The following is a 20,534-nucleotide window of genomic DNA, read 5'->3' on the forward strand; positions in this document are numbered from 1 at the left end:
TTTTTCACGCTGGTGACGGCTCCTGGATTTGGGAAAGACTAGGATTGAAGGGGAAAATATTAATCTGAGATTTTGTCTTCAGATATGCCTAGGCTAAATTATAAGTATATCTACTGCAGTTGACAGGGCATGAATATTTATATTAAAATACAAAAATTGTTTAACACTTCCAGTGGTAAATAAACTATTGTTATTGTTTCAGAAAACTGACTCAGAGTCCATGTTATTACCTAAATGGATGAGGGAGCGATTTGGGAACATTAATGGGAAAAAAGTCAAACATATTGGATGTCAAAGCATTCTTCCAGGCTTGATATTAATGATAATCAGTCAACGTTGTAATAGGTTGAGAACTTAGTTTTCTTTCTCTTGGAACAGGTCTTTCTCAGTTGTTTTTTAGCAGTTCCTTATCTTTGACGTGCTCTTTTTCTATGCAGAAAATTGCAGTTGCACATAAATGGGTCCCAGATAGGATATCTATCAGCCAAAAGTATCATCAACTCTACATGTGTTGGTGGAGCATGGAAGTATGCCCCTTGTCTTTGTAAGTGACTTACTTTATGCTTGATTCAAACAAGAATGAGAGAGAGAGGAGTTTACAAGAGCTCGTTTGTCTCCCCAAAATCTATTGAATAAACAATATGAACGAGCTAACAGTGACCTGAAAGGACCCACACAATTTAGCCCATAAAAGTGGTTTCCCTTACAGAAAACCCATTACGTCTTTAAAAGAATCCTCACAGAGTGCCTCTTAGGTGTGCTTTGACACCTGATTACAGCAGAGCGGGATTTTTGTGAAAAGGTGAGTGTAGTGAGTGCAAACCTTTAAACAGCCTCCAGGATACTAAGTCAAGCGGTGTGGACCACATCTATTAAAAAGTTCCTGGGGCAGGGTTAAAATCAAAGTTGGACGTGAAAGAGGAGACATGATCTCGCACATCCCAAAAAAAAGTGGAGTGGTCTACATGTTTCAGCCAAATTTTCCAATTTATTTTGACCTTCATCAGGACCAGTGAGACTCAGGCCTGAATGTGCCCTGAGCTAGTGTGTATGCACACACGCTAAGGTGTGCGTGAGTGCAGGGTGGTTTGGTAACTTACGGTTTCCCCCAACTGTGGAGATTTCTGAAAGGAGACATATAATAACAAACAACATACATAATTGTAAGACGTATCAGGCACTTCGTAATGGATAATTAGTAGGATACAGCATAGAATTTACCTGCACCCATAACCCTGTGCCAATGATTTTCAAGTTATGTGGTCATGTGTAATTTAAACCCATAGCTTGACGTGCATATTGGGCAAATGTAATTCACAAGACCCCAATGTGTGGGCATTTTGTTTTGCGAGTATTTACTGCAAAATTTGGCCAACCACTAGGGTACAGATCAATTCTGCCTTGGTGTGCCCCCAAGGTCTAGTCTTTGTATGCTCTGTTGCATCATTCGGTCTGTGGCAGCGAGCATCTTAATTCAATCATATACACAAGAAACCACATACCTTATGCTTCAGGGCAGAAAATCGTGATTCCGTGTACATACATGCCCCTCGATGTGACGGAGTCGTCAAGTTACCATAGGTGTGAAAAGTGGGTAAACCTACTTAAGTTACAATTATTGTATGTAACATAGATCCCAGCGGTGCCTGTAGTCACACTCTGTTGGGGAAAATACACAAAAATGGCCCAAACATTAATCATAGTGGGTTAGGAATTGCGGCCGTACTCTCGGTAAAGCTACGGAGCCAGTAGGTCAAACTCAGAGTAGCACTCGAGACTCACAACTACTCACAACTACTTACTGCATCAAGGTCTGTCGCCTGACCAGTAACCTGGGTCCTCACCCCTTCCGGGAATGCCGACGATGCCGGGTATCCAGTCAACGCGTGTATATCGGCGGGGCGATGCGTCTAGAGCGCTGTGACGTCACAACGGTATAGAGTCTCGTCCTACTGATCCAAAAAGCCAGGCCCCTTCTGGACGTGTTAACCCATTCAGGAACTGATGAGGGGTTACGAACTAGACTGCTAATTATGTCTCATGTCTGTACTGGGTCATACACCTCTAATAACACCCTAATCAAGTACGGGGGAGAGAATCTTATAGAAATCCCTACTTGTCATGATGGCTCTATGCAATGAAACTGTTTAAGTTTAGAAGCTCACGCCCACCTGCTGCAATAATGACAGCTAAAACCTTGCTTACTGTTACCACATGCTGGATAGGATGTGGTAACTCTAAAAATATATCCTTCTGCTGAGGACATAGTGGAGAGGAGCAGCATTGTCCATGATAGAGCGTCCCTTCCTAATACCGATTCGCAGTGGTATGTATGAATGTTTTGTAATCAAATTACGGTCGCAAAACATTTATTTTTTACTGACACCTTAAAGGTGGTGGTAACCATTTGCATTCCCCTTTGTGAATGGTGATACAAATAATTTTTAAGAGCGGACCACTGCCTACTCCTAAAAAATGAAACGTAAACGTTCCATTTTTTTTTTTTAACGCATCCCGTTTTCATTTAAGGAAAGCGGGCTGCATTTAAACAAAACAAAGATTGTTCAATTTAAAAGCAATCCCAAATATAGTGTTCTGCTGTCTCCAGCAGGCCACCATCCCTGTGATGGCAGGTACTCCTAATGGGACGCAAAATGTAACCCACCTCATTAATATTCATGATATAGGTCGATTATGACCCCATTAGGAATCACAAAAGGAAACTCAATGGGTTTCATACATCATGAATTGCGAATCTCAATCCCCATAATTTATACATGTGACCCTTAGTTCCTTCAAGTGCTATGTTGCTGAGAATTTAGTTATTTGTTATTTAGGGATTTTGGAGCTACTTTGTCAGGAATTACTTGCATCATTTCAAGGTAGTGTTGTGTGAGATTGTTTACTTCGCTGATTAGGGAATTGACTTGGAGCGATTAGACAACTTTACTGGAGAGTGATGATTTATTGACGTCTCTTACGTTTTCCACCCATTGCTTCAGTCTTATGGGTTGCCCAGATCTAGAGTGTCCCCTTTACAGGGGGTGGGCCTTGCACACTGTTGTGAGACATTATTAGTGGCAAGGTGCAAACCTAAAGCTATATAAAAGGGTAGTTCTTATTGTCCTGTGCAAATTGAAGTCTCCAAGAAAGATGTTGTTGTCAGATTTGATTGCTATATGTGTAATAATTTCTAGGAACAATTCTATAAATATTCTGTTGTTTCCCGGGATAAGATAGATGAAGTGTAGCTTCAGATAATATAGTCTATACACTTTTAGCTCATTTAGTAAGGTATAACACTGGTCTATTGCTGCCAGATGTCTGGTACCAGATGATTAGGAGAAGGCTGAGAAGCTTCTGAAAGCCAGGTTTTAGCAATGAATGTCAGTTCCAGGTTGTGGGATGTGATTATATCTAGATTATCCAAGTTATGCCTTGAAGCTGATCTGCAGTTTTGGAGTGCCAGGTAATTTGAATGGAGGATTGTGAATTAGCTGAGCTGAGATTTTATCTATGGTCAAATCCAATCATGGTGAGGGATTTTGAAAGGGTTACAGTCATTGAAGGTAAGGTACTGGAGAGAGTGTCAATTTTGGAATTAATGGTCTTGATATACAAAAGAGGTTTGGTGTACTTTGAGGTATTCAGTGAGATTGCTGAATTGGAGAGGATGTCAGATTTGGAGTTGATAGGTTTAAGGTACCAGGGGGATACGGTATAATTTGAGTTGAGACTTATTCAGTAAGTGGGAGTAGCAATGGAGGCAAGGAAAATGGAATTGGGTGGAAGAAGAGAAGTTAGAGTTCAGGTTATGGGTTGGGGAAGGGATTTGTTGGTGATAAATTCAAGACTAATAAATGTATACTTCAAGATGGTAGTTGCTGGCATACCTAAATCTTTTTTGAACTTTCTTGAAAGCAGATGAATTACTTATGTAACAAAGTATGAGAGTAGCCTTTATCTGCTGAGATTGAGTGTGAGTAAGACAAGAACGTACATAGAAATAGTTTTGTTTTCAAAAGTTAGTTTGTTCAAGTGAAAGGATACACATTTCATTCACATGACATTGATAATTTTCTGAATGTGAATGTGGTACCCCTTTTTTGTAAATAGGTTAACGGAAGAGTCAGGCAGCGCTCCACAGACTCAAGAATACTATTGTTGACGAGAAAAATAAATATGGTCCCAAAACGTTATTAAGCTTGAGCAAATTTAGAGTTCATTAATTAGTACCTGGCATTCTTGGGGACCTTGGTGCTGTCAACGATCTTTCTCTGTGCACTCTAAAAGAGACATCTACAGTGACTTCTGGTTGAGGACAGACACATTTATAAGTACCCGATAAGTATGGGATCTTAATCTATTGTTCCCAACTTGTTATGAATTGTAGTAGCAGTCAATGGGCGTATATAATTTATCACATTCATTTTCTGTTTGCCTAAATGCTCCATTATCATGCCAAGACTAAGCACATTCCTTTCTATTTGTCTATATATCTATTTTGCTTCCCTTATTGCTTGCTCATATTCTCAACTTAAATGCTATTATACCTGTTGTTATGGGCTGTGTTCTTTCCACTTTTTTGGTCCCAAGACATGTTTGGACACAGGCGACTGGGTACTTGGAGGAGATGGTACATGGGACAGTGAAAAATAGGCACTCGCACTTAAAAGACTACATTTCTGAGACTTACGTGCACAGCCCCAACCAGTTGTGCAGGTGTTGTTCATGCATTTGGACTCAAAAGACTGGGAACTTGGGGGATCTGCTGCACAGGACAGAAAATATACACCCGCAATCAAAAGAATACACGTCTGAGGTTTGCATGCACAGCCTCAACCACTAGAAATGTAGCACAATCAGGCTCACCTTTGGGTCAATAATGGCAAACCAAGTATTTCAACCCCAACGATATAGAGTTCCCTTGTCTGACAACAGCAGTTGCTGTGACTCTTCTCTTTTTGCTAGTTTGCACTTGACTTATTCGACCATTCATCATTATTAGTTTCTCCCTTGTTCGATTCCCTTTGGTCCCCTAGTTTCCTTTCCCTCTGTGATTACCTTCCTGTGAGTTTGTCCCCTTCTCCAGAAATTCTCTCTCCTGGTGCAGTGTGAGTATTACATTTTTGTCGGCGGTACACCAGGGGCTAGCTACAATATCCTATCTTCTTGCACCAGCGAACTCCTTCACTTTGTCACTCTTATGTCTAATGTCTATTCCATCTTGTGGACGTTTTCTCTCAACTACAGATGGAGACCATGATATTCATAACTTAGCCCTAAGATGCTCTGTCTCTAAAGTCCATTGTAGGTTGTCTGAACACCAGCCTGAAGGTGTGTGTCTTTGTCTATCTCTCTCTCGTTCACTCCTTATCCTCTTTTTCCCTTTGCCTGTGTCTTTATTAACATCCTTGTTCCAGTGCAAGAGGTCAAGTTGACATTTAGGAGGAGATGGAGGGATTGACCTTGGACCCCCTGGACTTGCTTCCCTTTAGGTAGGGATATTAATAATCATCATCCACATCTATAGGATGGTCACTTCTACCAGGCGGTCCTGTATTCTGCAGAGTAGAAGATACTGCTTCTGCAATTATGAACTGCAAGTCCGCAATTGAAAGAGACATAGAGTTTGATTTAGAGTTTGGTGGAGAGGGTCCATTGCAGAGGCGACAGAGTACCCTGTCCACCAAGCCCTTGGTCCGCTAGCTTCGTTAGAGACAAGCGAACCTAAGTTTTTCATGGAGGGAGCTTTTGTTGGAGGAAAACATCATCCAATGGCATGACAGAGTAGGGCCCATCAGAGGAATGACATCACACCACCCACCCTATTTAGTGTGGACAGTGTAATGTCTTTCTTTCCTGTCCGTGTCTTTCTTTCCTGTCCGTGGGTGCCAGAAAAAACATGGCAGAGAGGGAGAGAAAAAATTGAAAAATTACACCCAACCCTGGGAGAAACCCCACATGGTGTGGGGATTATTAGTTATTTTGTAATCAAAAACAAACTCTCACTTTTGGAGTTTGTTTCAGAAAAACAAAAACAAAAAGTAATATTTTTTCAAAAGGCCATCAAAATCGGCAGCAGCCATCTTCCGTGGAAGGATGGAAGACTGAGCTGGGGTTGATAGAATCTAAAATTGTGACCTAATAGTCACAGCAAATGTTAATGGTGAATACATAATTCACTACAGCAATTTACGGACTAAAATGTGTCCTTGATGGTACCCAGGAGCAGATGTATTTAGAATAACAATAATGTTTTGAATAGAGAAGCTTGGCTTGCTTTTTTTAGAGCATTATGTTTAAGAGGAGCAGTGGCAATTCCAACCTGCTCTGCAAAAATGCTCTGTAGTGAATAAATGTGGACCCCTTGTGTTGGCAAGAAGGTGTAGAAGTAAAGAAGTGAGTAATCACACTGCTTGAACCATTCAGTGTTATTTCCTAACAAGATTCTCTACTGACATATGCACAAGCATGTCCGGGACTGGAAACAGAGCTTAGTTATGGAGTAAAACATATCACCACCAAACAAAAGTAGTGAAATACATAACTCTCAAGTAGGTCCCAATTAAAAAGAACAGAAAATACAGACTGGTTATGCACACCTCTGGATAGCTTAAAAGTGACAAATGAAAGAAGAATATAAATGAAGACCCATCACTTCAATATTCATTGAAAAGGATTTTTTATTATTATTAATCTTGTCCCAAGGTAAATCCTGCATGGAAAAGGAAAATGAAGAGACTACTACATAAGTGGTATCTTTATTGAGTCAACCCTGATGAGTACTCTTGTTTTCTCACTATAACAGGACTATCAATAGGCTCTGGGAAACCATGGTCTAATAACATACAAGAACCACAATTTTCTTCATGGGAGATTGTAAATGATTTTATTTTGGATCTATAAAAGTTGCTCCCGTAAAGAGACACGACATCAAAAGCCAGAGTTAAACCGTCGCTGATAATAACACCATCATCAACCTGCCTTGACTCTTCTGCCCATGTTTCATTTCGTGCACGAGAACACCCCCACTTACAGGTCTTCTGTTTCTGGAGCCGTAGGGTCTGCAAGGTGGGCGAACAGCACAATAGGGGTGTACTCGCCTGTCCATCCCTGCGCCAGCCTGTTGAAGGAGCGCCTGTAGCGTAGAGGATTGAGCATCAGGGCTAAGGTTGGGTCATTCAACGGAGACAGATCGATCTTAGGGAGCTTGAATGTTACCAGCCGTGACGCTTTCTCAAAACCTCCAAATGGCATAGCAGCTCTGTAAATTGACGAAGAAGAGAAAAAGGGGTTGTTAGAAATAACAACATTTTGGTTGAATAATTCTTAACTCTTTGATTTTGAGCAAACAGTGTTGTGGGATACCCTAAAATTTCAGCACGTTTTTTAACAGCTTGCTGCAAGTGGGTTTAATTCAACAGTGGCAGTCATAAGATAAAGCCATATTACAAATATAGACACAACATGTGGCATTCACAAATGTTCAGTAAGAGAGTTTCTTATCTTAAACATCATTACCAATCCTTATCAAAAATCTAAAACAGAGGCATGTCTATTATTTAAATGACAGAATTAACACCAATTATAAAAGAAATAATAATATCTTAATTGCTTGAAGTGCTAAAAATCAGCTTTGATTCCTCTAAACAATGTAAATAAAAAGCATTACTTAACAGTACTTAATTTATCTTCCGTGGAAGGATGGAAGACTGAGCTGGGGTTGATAGAATCTAAAATTGTGACCTAATAGTCACAGCAAATGTTAATGGTGAATACATAATTCACTACAGCAATTTACGGACTAAAATAGTGGGGCACGCTCTCCAGGCATCTATAAAGCCTATATAATGGACTGTTTTTTTCAGGGGTTTGGAGAAGATCCCAGCTTGGGTTCTGTGTGAGTGAGAACTATCCAAAGCTCCATAAATCCCCCCAGTAGGGACAATAAAGAGTAGACAAAACTGGCTCGGCCCGTATTAGGTGCATAAATCAAGGCCACCATACACAACCTTTCCTTGATGTTCCCCTTGATCATCATCATGATACTCCCTTCTTTGTCTGTTTTACTTCCCACTGGTTGAAACTTTCAAGAAGAGTGGAATAGGAGAGCTACTCCAATGGGCTTAGTGGTGGCTTATGATTTATAGATCAGGGGGTACGCTTTATGTCTTAGTCTGTGTTCATCCCTACGCTCAAGGTTGGTTTCCTGTATCACTACTGTATAGTCTCCAGTCAAGTATATATTTCCATAATTTGTGGCACTTGGCTAGAGATTTAAGGACTTTAACATTCCATGACAGTGTTGTTAACACTATGGAGTTAGTGTAGTACCTTTGTAATGCAAAGTACAGACTCGTCGTAGGTAAATGTATAATCTCTTCCCCTCTTCCCATTGGTGGAAAGGCTAACGTCTGTCCCCAATTCCACCTCAAATCCCCTCCACCATCCACCCACATCATACTTTGTTTTATACACTCATGCAATACAAAAAAAAACTGTGAAACAACAAAATCAGGGAAACTAGTTTCCCAACAACGATTTACAATCACTCTTGGCATGGTAGTTTCAGGCATTTAGGTCAGAAGCCGCTATGGTATTTCTGCAAGAGGCAAATACATCTCAAGGTGGACTGGCAGTACAGCATCACATCAGCCATGCAAAGAAGCACCAGACTAGTCAGAGTTCAAAGTGGCACGTGCAAGAGCCTGCTCGGCCCGTAGGTTCACTTGCAGCAGCTGCTTCTCTCTGAAGTGTACTAGACAAGAGGAGCCGGGGTACCTAAACAAGGGCAGTAGTCAGAGGCAGTCTTTCTTAACAACGTTTTCAAGCCGTGGAGTGTATTTCTGGCAATTGTAACTCAGCTCTAGGTCCAACGTTTCCCTTGTCATTTCATTTGACGATGTGATTGCCATTGCCCTTTGTAAGGGCCTCACGTTGACCCCATAGATGGTTCCCCCATTTCCCCCTCAGATCTTTGGCACTCGGGGATCGGAATTCCCAGTAGGGCTGCAGATTCAGCTCCACAAAGTGGTAAGGCTTGTTTTGATAGTCAACGGAGAGGTCGAATGGGTAAGCCCATGTGTATTTGATGTGATCTCTGTGGAGTTTATCTGTGATGGGCTTAAATTGTAGACTGCATGTCAGTATGGCGGGAGCAATATCCTTGAAGAGCAAGCATGCCATCCCTGAAACAAGACTGTCTCTTGTTTCCGGGAAGCTTGTAGGATTGATTATTTCATTTAAAAGGAGTCACAAGAAATAGAATTGTCTTTAACTTACCAGAGATGGCAACTGATAGGGGAACTGCGGCTTGGATTTTCAAAACCATCAAAAACAGATTATTTTAAGAATGTGAAAAAATCTGGTGAAACCAAAGATGAATTGACTTGTGACTCGGCTTCCTCGAAAGAGTATCTTCACATTATCAAAACTAGAAATCAGTGTTCCTTTGTCTGTAAATAGATAATGGGAACTGAGTGTTGCTATCTGAATTTGGAACTTTTTCCTTATTATAATTAGTGTGTACGCTGGAAACCCCTACATTTGTACACCCCAAAATATGACCTCAACAACTTGCCCATGGATTGATGAAGCAGAGACAGTGTTAAACCTCAGTTTCATGAGGCAATGTGTCCCCTAGGTAAGGCACCCCGCAATATATCAAAAGTACTGTCAATTAAGTAAGGACAGACTCAATAATTGAGTTCTAGAGTGGAATAGCAATTTTAAGAATGTATTACAAAAATCTGAAAAATGCAGATCAAGGGATCAAAATATGCAAAGGAATGAAGGTTCTCAGAATAGGGCAATTCAGAATAATGTGCAAATCGGAAAAATTCCAAGCCCCAAGTGAGCAGAAAAATAATATTGAAACGGACAGCATCCCTAGTAGTATCAGAAAGTCTTAAGGAAAATTCTACCTAACCCCCAAAATCAAGATTTTGTATACAATTTTCTTACATAGAAAATCATTAGTTGCAGAATCATGTTGTGAGCCAAAGAATTACATTGTCAGCAAATCTGAGCAAAGCTTTCTAAAATGTCATATTGACTTAGCCACTAACCACTTTCCCACTGCAAGAATATTGATTCTGCCCACTATATTCTTTTTTTAAAAAAAATATTTTGATTGAGTTACTTTTTTTTTTACACATACACAACCCCCCGCCCCAGCCCCCACCCCTACAAATTTAACCCATACCCGAACAAAGACACAAATTTTAACTTGTATAATTAATCGAAACACCCCATTAGATTCAAAGGTGCAGAGCAGGTAATCTTATATACAATATAATACAGATAAATCAAAAAATCAAAAGTTCTTACTTGACTAACTTTTTTTTTTTTCCTTTTCCCCTTATTAGCATCTATCCATTCTAAGTATGATTGTGTATCCATTGCAACAGTGGATCCCAAATCATCAAGCCACTTTTACGTTTGTTATGCCCTTTTCTTTTATATATGGCCACCTCCAGGCTGCATGTTGCTAACAGACGGGCTCTCCATTGCTGAAATGCTGGTGGATTCGGGTCTAGCCAGGCTGAGGCTATAAACAACCTATAAACAGCCATAGCCCCAAAATTTAGTCCTTGCATATATTTCGGCCGGATAACATTCGCTGTGCCCAACAATATTTCCTCGGTTGTGATATCAATTCCTGTTTTAAATATTTCTGATAAAAAGTTGGAGATTTCTGCTATCAAACTTGACAATGCATTACAAGAGGCAAATATATGCACCCTATCGGCCTCCAACAGCGTGCATCGTGGACATGTTGTACCCTTTCCGGTCCCCCATTTTGCTATCTTCTTCAGGGGGTAATACAGTGAAAAAAAAGTTTTATAATATTGGGCTTGTAGTTTTATCGACATAAAGCAGGTCTGTGACAGTTCATAAGATCGTAGGGGGGTTTGGGGCAATACTGCTAGTTTAGCCTGCCAGTTAACCATCTGTTTCTCCATATCATCTGGACACAGAGAATTCAGAGATTCATAAATCTCACCAATAGTTAAAACAGATCTTTTACGTATATTCTCTATAATTTGAATTGCTTGGAATTTTACCCTACCCCTCCCTTTCTTTGTCAAGAAATCTCTCACCTGTAGAAATTTGAAGAAATCCCTGTGGCTAAGATCACACTCGTAAATTAATTCCTCAAAGCTCCTCAACCCGTTCGACGCGTAGAAACAGCCCAGCTGAACAATCCCTGCCTGTATCCACCGATCCATACAACTGTCTCTGAAAATCTCTGGAAGGTCCTCGTTTTTAAATATAGGAGTATAATGTGAGTATCGTCCAAGTCCCAGTAGTTTTCGAGCATTACCCCAAACTTTGTATATGCCAGAGATGGTCTTAAATTTAACCTTCTTGAAGTAGCTATCGTTAATATGTCGCCAGAGACAACCTTCACAGCCCCTTCCCAATATAAGTTCTTGCGGAGTAGGTATATTATCGCTATCAGGCCCTATAGAGATGAGTGCTGCACAATATCTTTATACGGTGGCACAATAGTACAGTTTAAAATTGCCCATTGCCAATCCCCCTCTATCCTTTGGAAGAGTAATGAATCTAAAGGCCCTGCGTGGTCTCTTATATCCCCAAATAAACCTGGAGAACATGGACTCTATAGATTTAAACAGTTGAGGAGGAAATTTCAAACAAATGGACCTAAAAAAATATAAAAATCTGGGTAGAAAGAGCATTTTAATCACATTACATCTCCCACCTATCGTTAAATGTAAGTTATTTAGCCGGACCAGTTCTTTTTTTGTTCGTTGGATCAGTGGTTCCACATTATTACTAACTATATTATCCACCTTTGCAGTTATGCTAACCCCTAGATATATAGTTTTATCTGTGATTCTAACATCCCTCATCTTAATTTTATCATTAAGAATAATCAGTGTTTTACTTTGATTTAATTTATAACCGGAGACTGCTCCAAAGGTCAAAGCCTCCTCTTCTATCGCTTCTATTGCAGTAATAGGATTGCTGGTAACTAAAGCGATATCATCTGCGCAAGCCAGTGTTTTCGTCTCAAATTCTCGTGCCCATATTGGTGGTATTAGTATATTATTATCTAACCTACAGATAAACGGGTCGATATAGAAAGCGAATAAGAGAGGAGTACACTGACACCCCTGCCTCGTCCCCCTGGTAATAGTTATTTTGTCCGATAATACTCAATTTATCGACACCCTAGCTACTGGTTCCACATATAACATTTGAATTGCTTTTATAAATCCCTCACTAATCCCATTATGTAACATTGTAGCCCACAGGTATTTCCAGGAGACCCTATTGAAAGTAATATAAGCGCCATAGGGTCTCCTGTCACCTCAGTAAAATCAAAGAGAGAAATTACTCTTTGAACGTGATCAATTGTAGATCTTCCTGGGACAAACCCGTGCTGACGTCTGCATACGATTTTATGTATAATCGGTGCCAATCGGCTCGCTAATAATTTGGAATACATTTTGGAGTCTCCGTTTATCAGCATGATGAGCCGATAACCCAGGTTCTAAAGGATCTTTATTTATTTTTAAAAAGACTACAATTTTAGCAAATGTCCATGAGGCTGGTGGTCTTCCTCCCTGAAAAATATGGATAAACAGTTCCTGTATTATTTCCTTAAGTTGGGATGAGAATTTAACATAGAACTCCGTTGGCATTCCATCCATACCAGCAGCTTTCCCTGTAGCAAGACTATTCATAGAGAGTAGGATCTCTTCCCAAAATGGAAGATTGTCTAGGCTTTCTTGATCCTCTTTCTCAAATATAACCGGAGCATTTAGATGTAAATATACCTCAGGTCTATCCTGTTGGATTCTCTGCTGTTTCATACAGATTCTGATAAAATCTTTGAAATACTGCTCTAATTTCAGAGGGTTCGGTCTTGAGGCCAGACTCTGGATCCTTAATCTCTTTTACTAAATTAGTTGAGTACTCTTCTCGGGTGTGAACCGCCAGTTGGTGGCCCACCTGTTCATTCCATTCATATATTTTCTCTTTATGAGTTGTTGCCTTGGCTACCGCTTTTTCCGTTAAAACATAAATTTTAAGATTTTTAGCAATCGCCACCCGACTTGATTCGCTATCAGATACTCTCCCCTCCTGTACGGCCCTAATCAACTCTCCCTCGGCCCTACTTAAATTGTGTTGCAGCGTCGCCATCTTCAGTTTGGCCTCTTTGTTAGAGCTATAAGAGAATTGCAGTGTCTCCCCTCTAATACCGGCCTTTAGGGCATCCCAAACCACATCTATTGGTACACTACCAAGATTATCCTCCAAAAATCCTGGAATCCATCTGCTCATATTTTGACAACATTTTACATTACCCAGTAATGCTCTTTCGAACGTCCACGTCCTCGTCGGATTTATTTGTCCCACATACCAGATTTAGTACTAGAGGATTATGGTCCGATAAAACTCTTGGCATTTTTTCTATTATACTGGCAGAACTCAATAAGCTAGACATAAGCATGTAATCTAGCCGCGGATATGAATAATACGTAAATCCCGGATCCCCAGAGTGCTCTAGGTGCCAACCATCGATCAGCCCATGTAGCACACACATATCTTTCAGTGACTGGAAGACTTTCGGTTTCCGCCCTTGATACTTAAAACCTGGATCCGAAAGCCAGTTGCCAGGTAAATGTAAATTGCGATCCCCACACACAATCAGCGGGAGAGGCCAGTGCGCCAATTCTTTAGCCACGCGGGACAGCACATCTGCGTCATCGCTAATACTGCCATAGATAGTACAGAGAGTCAATTTACTTTCCCCATTGTCATAGTGGCTTTCTGTAATCGCCCACCGTCCAAATTTGTCAGCTAGTGTACGTGTAAATTGGAGATCTCCCCCTTTTGCCAAAATTGCCACCCCCCCTAGCTCGCACCCCCTGTTTTGAAGCAGTAATCAGCCGATACCGTAATGTTTTCAACAGATATTGTTGAGATCCCTCAATATGTGTCTCTTGTAAACATATAATATTAGCCCCGGTCATCTGTAGTCCCACAGCTACTTTCTGTCTTTTCTTAATGTCATTAAGGCCACAGATATTAACAGTCAAAATATTCAACCTAGCCATAATAATGTTTGTTCACCCCATCCATACTTAACTGTAGTAGTAGCACTCATTTTAAGCCATACTTGCCCTGCTCTAGTATTTCTATTTTCGCATTGACCCCCCCACCCTGCACCCATCACATACACCATGTCCTCCCTCCTCCCCACGTCCCACCCCCACCATTATCTAAGCCACCAGGCTCAATCCTGAGCCTGTGTGATAGTGTCTGACCAACCTCACCCACTCTCCACACCGCCCCTACCCCTCCCCCTCCTGTATGTACATCCTCTTCTTAGATACTCGCCCGACTTTTCCCTCCACCCAGCAACAACAAAAGAGTAACACAATTACTTCATACAAGGAAAAAACAATATCCAAATGGACCAAGAAAGAAAGGGGGATAGAGAGAAGGAAGCTATTGGTTGCTCTCAGAGTGTCCAGATTTCCCTGCAATGATTTCCTTCAATGTTTGCTCGGCTTGAATCTCTGATGTAAAGAACAAGGTGCGACCTTGCGAGATTACTTTCAATTTGGCAGGGTTCTGGAGAAAAGCTACGGCGCCTGCTTTTTGAAACGGTGTAATCAGCTGTCGAAGCTGCCAGCGTCTCTCCACTGTGGCGTGTGCAAAATCTGATTTAGCGAAAAATGAAAAACTTTCCCAGTTCCGTTTGTTATTAGGTCTGGCCAGGTCGTACACCGCCTGTCGGAGCAAAAAGTTTCCAAAATAAATCAAAATGACTCTAGGATATGATTGATTATTTTTCGGACGTTTAGACATTGTCATCGGGAATCTGTGCACACGTTGAATCTCTTTGTCCCAATCCCATTGCGCTAATTCTGGAAACGCCTTCTTGAACAAATTGATAGTAAATGCGCGAATATCACTTCCTTCGCTGTTCTCCGGGATCCCTAGGATTCTTAGGTTATTCCGGCGTTGGCGGTTTTCTGCCTCCTCCAGTTTCCACATGATGTCTTTCACCGCACTCTCCTGTGAGGTCACTTGCGTTTTTAAAGCATCAACTGTGGTTTCCAGCACTTCCGTCCGATTATCCACCATACTCATCCTTTCTACGATTTCAGTGCAGGTCTTCCCAATTTTGCGCAGTGAACCCTGTAGTTTTTTTGCAGCAACACGAGCGTGCCGATTTTCCATTTTAACCTCGTTTTGAAATGCACTTAATGATTGCAGGATTGTAGCTAATGTAGGTTCAGGTATCTGCTCAGGGTCCCTATGAACCACCATGCCCCCTTGAGATCTCTTGTCTAAGCTCACGGCTCCAAGCAAGCCTACCAGGGAATGTGGTTGTGTGTCTGAATAGTCCCACCCGAGCTCACCCTCTTCCTCCGTTCCTTCCTGTTTGCGGATACTCCTTTTCCCTTACGAATGCCTCTTTAATTTCCTGGGCGCCTTTCTACCCCCCTGTTGGCTACATTGACTTGTTGGGGTGCCTACACACCCGTCATCACTACTGCCACTTTGAGCTTCAATGATATCTGAGTCTCCGGACTCTTCATTCAGTAAAAAAAATGTTTTTCATAGGATCGTGGGATAGATAGCCCAACTCTGTATTTTCTGAGAGGCTTACTTGTAAACCATGTGTCAACATGTGTGGCATCTGCCTTGCTTCCTGGTTCAAACTGGCATCTTTCTCCTTTTCCTCATTAATTGGAGGGTTAGGCTGCAATAAGTTCATTTCCTTGCTACCCTCACTCACTTGCTGGATAATTGTGGGCGAATCAACCATATTTAGTACCGTAATCTCACTACTTGACCCCCATGAGGTTCGGATATTATTTATATCCATCAGGCTCTCTTGAATCTGTGTCTGAGTTTCACCAGTTTCCTCAATATTGGCACAATCCTTTGTTTGTTTGTTGAAGCTGGCCCTGGGGAGCCAAGATGGCGGCTGAGTGAAAGACCTCGGGAGCTCACCTCCACATCACTCCGTCCCTCGAGCGCTGATGTTGAGCGCTGCCAAGAATGCGCCCTGGCCCCCGAAAACTGGTTGTGCTGGCGTGAAGGACAGCGAGGGAGGATTGCAAGACGCGACGGTGTACAAACTGAGAGGAGAAACTGTTGTTCGCGCTGGGAAGTGCTTTCCCGGTTGTTGCTGACAGCTGTCTCAGGCTGGGGTAATCCCGTTAGGTGCCGGCCGGAGTTGCTTAGCAACACAGACGCCGGATTCGCGGAAGTGCTTCGTGAGAAGGCGATGGCAGCGCGAGGAGCAAGAAGCAAGACGCGCTCAACAATCCCGGTGAACACCTCTACAGTGCAATGTGAATTCGACCCAAAAGCGGATCTTGATGTAAAGAAGTCCGGCCAAGTCACGGGTAAGAAAAGTAAATTAAACATTGGGAAGAATGCTAAGTCCCTCGCGCCAGGCAATTTACTTGCTGGAAGATTGGAAAGGAAACAGCCGATGATCACGAGCCTGTTCTCTAAAAGGGATATGCGTACGGAGAAGGGAGGACAAAGGAACTGCCCACTATATTCTAATGTCATCCAGCGATGACAGGAAAAGTAGTTACATGAACAACATTTATGAATGATAGGGTACAGTAAGCAAGCGGAAGGGCCTTGGGAAAAGAACCATTATTGTGACCATGCCAGAACGTTTTAATTGAGAACAGTAAGAAACAAGTCAATTGAAATAACAGACATGACTCTGCTTGACAGTGTGCAGCAGAAATGATAAATAGTGTGCATGACAGACAGTGTGCAGCAGAAATGATAAATAGTGTGCATGACAGAGGAGACATCCATTGTGAACAAGAAGGCATCTCGGCCTAAATTGAGGCCTAGTTAGCAAGAGCCAGGAAAGCACACTTTAACTCTAAATTCCTTTATTCATATTTAATTACTTAAAACATTTACATGATTACATACAAAACTTTAAAATTAATGTACAACAATGCTTGAGGAATTAGTTTAAAACTGATAAAATCCTTCCATTTTATAGACTATAGAAAACTTAAAATATCACAGCCAAAATAACTCACATTCACAGGCACAATTTCATGCTCAAAAGTTCATATGTTTAGTTTCTTTTCAGCCAGCATCAGGAACTTCATCAAATGTGTGTTTAAAATAGAGTCATTCTGGTCTATCATACGAATGATAGCTAGCCGACATGTTCTTATAAGCCCTATTGTAGGAAGTGATAAATCTACAATTTGGAGAGTTGATTCTGAGGAGTAGTTTATTGCGTGTTATCAAGTCGGAGTCTAAGTCAGAATGCCCAAACAATTCCCAACAGATAACTCCCCCGAGATTCTATACATTTAAAAGATGCCACGTAAGGGAAACTTGGCATGGAGCGAGATAGTCACGAGCTGCAACAGAGAACGCACTCGTGACGATCACGCTCCTTGCACACAACACACCTCCCCCCCTTGAGAGAAAACTAAAAAAAAAAAAAAAAAAACCAGAACATGCTTAAAATGTACAATTAACATTTAAGCATTACTTCATGACAAAATCCCTAAACCTAGCAGGAAGACGATGGTCACGTGTGACTCTGGTTGGAATAATTCCAGAATTAGTGAGAGAAGAATTGCGATCTCTTAGATCATCGCTGGATTCAAGATCAAGAAACACATTGCTACTGGAATCATCATGTGTAATCATTGTACCCTTGAACAAAGATATCCTGTTAAGATTCCAAACACTCCCACCCTAAATTCTGACAGCATTTCTAAAAGTTTCAACAACTCTCCTAGGAGCCGACCAACAGGAAGAACTTTTACCAACTCCCTCTTTTTTGTTTATACGTACTAAATCACCAATAACAATTTTTTGTTCACTCAGACTGCCTAATTTTTTTTTCATTACTTCTTTCATTTTCTTCTTGTACACATCAACTCTGTTTCTAATCAATTCATAATCCACATTGGAGAAATTTTGGTTTTCACCCATTTTTTTCTTTATCCACCAAGGAACTAATTTGGTGCTTGGTCTACGTCCTCTTAGAAGTTCTAAAGGACTAACTAAGGTAACAGAATTGGGAGAAGTCCTATATGCTAATAGCATAGATTACAAAGCGTTCCACCAATTTAAACCAACTTTAACTGGCAACTGAATGGCCTCCTTTACAACACAGTTAAAACGCTCAACTTGGTCATTGGCCTCAGGGTGGTAAATAGCTATCCTCCTATGAACAATACCACACTTCTCAAAAAACAACTCCATTTCTTTGATAACGAAGTGAGGTCCATTATCTGTAACTATTTATTTGGGAATACCTTCCCTACAAAAGACATCATCAAGAAATTCTATAACACTTTGTGAAGTAACATTCCTAACCATCTTGACCTCTGGCCACTTTGAATAGTAGTCTATCAAAACAATACCAAAACTTTCCTGTTTAGGTAGAACATGAAAAGGACCGATAATGTCTAATCGTAATTATAACCATGGACCAGCAGGAAAATCCACGGGATGAGGTTGAGGTCGCATCACAACAGCTGATTTGTCACTCTTAGAACATTCACCACAAGAGCACACAAAATACTCCACAGACATATCGATCCCAGGCCACCAAAAGGTTTCTCTGATGCGTCTCCTAGTGGTGGATATACCTAAATGTCCCTCATGTGCAATACCTACAATTTTGTTTCTTAAAGCAAAGGGGGGTATGACTTTTTCACCTCTGATTACAAGACCATTTTCGATAGCCAATTCATCTTGAATCTTACAATAACTCCAGACACTTTCCTTTGTTCTGGCCATCCATTGACTATGTAACTCCTGATTTTTTTTAATTCTGTGTCTTTCTCCATTTCTAAAGCCCAAACGTCTTCACTCAGGTTAGTTTGTTCACCGTATAGTAAATTTACATCATACGGGGTGAAAGCTACCTCTCATTCTTCCTCACTAACATCTGGTTCACTAGAAATAGACAATCTAGACATGCAATCAACATGCATGTTAGCTTTCGCTTGTACATACTCTATCTTGAACAGGAATGATTGCAACCTTGAAGCTAACCTAGCCAGACGTGCTGACATAGAGCGTCCTCCTCCTGGAACCATAAGGAAAACAAGAGGTTTGTGATCGGTCTTGATGGTAAACTTTGTCCCCCACAAAAAGGATCTAAAATGCTCAGCCCCCCCATACACATGCTAGTAACTCTCTCTCTGTGACAGAGTAGTTTTTTTCCGAGTCTTTTAACACTCTGGATGCATATGCAACAATCCATTCTTTACCATTATCTCTCTGTAATAGGACACCCCCTAGACCTGTGTTACTGGCATCAACCATAACAATGCAACTTTTCCCAGAGACAAATGGTTTAAGACCTGGAGCATTAACAATTAATGTTTTTTAATTTTGGAAAGCACGAGACATGTAATTGGAACAACAAAACTTTGCATTTTTTTTAAGAAGACATCTGAAAGGTTACATTTTAGAAGAATAATTTGGAATGAATTTTGCATAAAATTCGGTTAGACCAAGGAAAGCTACTAATTGCTCTTTTGAAACTGGAACAGAAGCATTAATAATGCTTTCCACATGTTTACGTTTGGGTTGAATACCTTTCCCGCTCCCACTGATGGTATGTCCAAGATATTCCACTTCCATTGCCTTTATCTTACATTTATCCAAGCGCAGAGTAAGATCTTTCTCAGACAAAGCTGCTATAACTTTATGCAGAATGCGATCATGTTCTTCATTACCTTTGCCATATACTAGAATGTCATCTTGAAAGGCAATAGCAGCTGTCAAACTTTCCAAGGTGTTTTTCATTAATCTTTGGAAGACAGAAGCTGCACTGGCAAGGCCAAAAGGCATACGGCAAAACCTGAAAAGACCTTCCGAAGTAATGAAAGCTGTTAAAGTTTTTGATTCTTCAGCTAGCACAACTTGGTGGTATGCGCTAGCTAGATCAATACATGAAAATACTTGAGCACGAGCCAAGATTGATACTAATTCATGCAAATTTGGAAGAGGGTGAGCGTCCACCCAAATAGCATTGTTTAAACTGCACAAGTCCACACACAGTCGCAATTCGCCTGAAGATTTAATTGAAATGACGATCGGAGAAACCCATGGAGATGATTCAATGGGTTCAATGATGCTCTTGTCACATAAGTCCTTAAGCATATCCTTTAACTTGCTTCTGTAAGACAAAGGTACATTTCTTACTTTATGACGAACAGGTACTGCGTCTTCGTTTAGTTTTATAGTGTGCTCAAATCCTTGATAATTCCCAAGTTTTCCACTGAATACATTTGGGAATTGTTCATTTAGTTCCTTGATGCAGCTTGAATTCAGTTGGTGACAGTCTTTTAAAAAAAAATAGAGTAAACAGGAGGATCGGCATTGGGGTCCAGTCTAATTCCTAATTTCTCTTGATGAGGCCATCCTAATAGGGATTGTCCTGATTTAGCCACATATATCTTACAATATGCACGGCAGCTCTCAAAAACTAGGTGCCCCCAGAAAAATCCCAATAAATC

General features: G+C 40.9%; 1 protein-coding gene across 1 annotated transcript in view; it reads right to left on the reverse strand.

Moving 5' to 3' along the window:
* Positions 1-6,668: 6,668 nt before the first annotated feature.
* Positions 6,669-20,534, reverse strand: part of MYOZ2 (myozenin 2) — a 234,409-nt gene continuing 220,543 nt past the window's right edge. Inside the window, exon 6 of the mRNA XM_085634316.1 lies at positions 6,669-7,267. Within this exon, the coding sequence (XP_085490442.1) occupies positions 7,036-7,267 (232 nt within the window). The 3' untranslated portion in view covers positions 6,669-7,035. The remainder of the gene's footprint in view (positions 7,268-20,534) is intronic.

Source organism: Triturus cristatus, chromosome 2_1 (genome assembly GCF_964204655.1).
Source record: "Triturus cristatus chromosome 2_1, aTriCri1.1, whole genome shotgun sequence".
Taxonomy (NCBI): domain Eukaryota; kingdom Metazoa; phylum Chordata; class Amphibia; order Caudata; family Salamandridae; genus Triturus; species Triturus cristatus.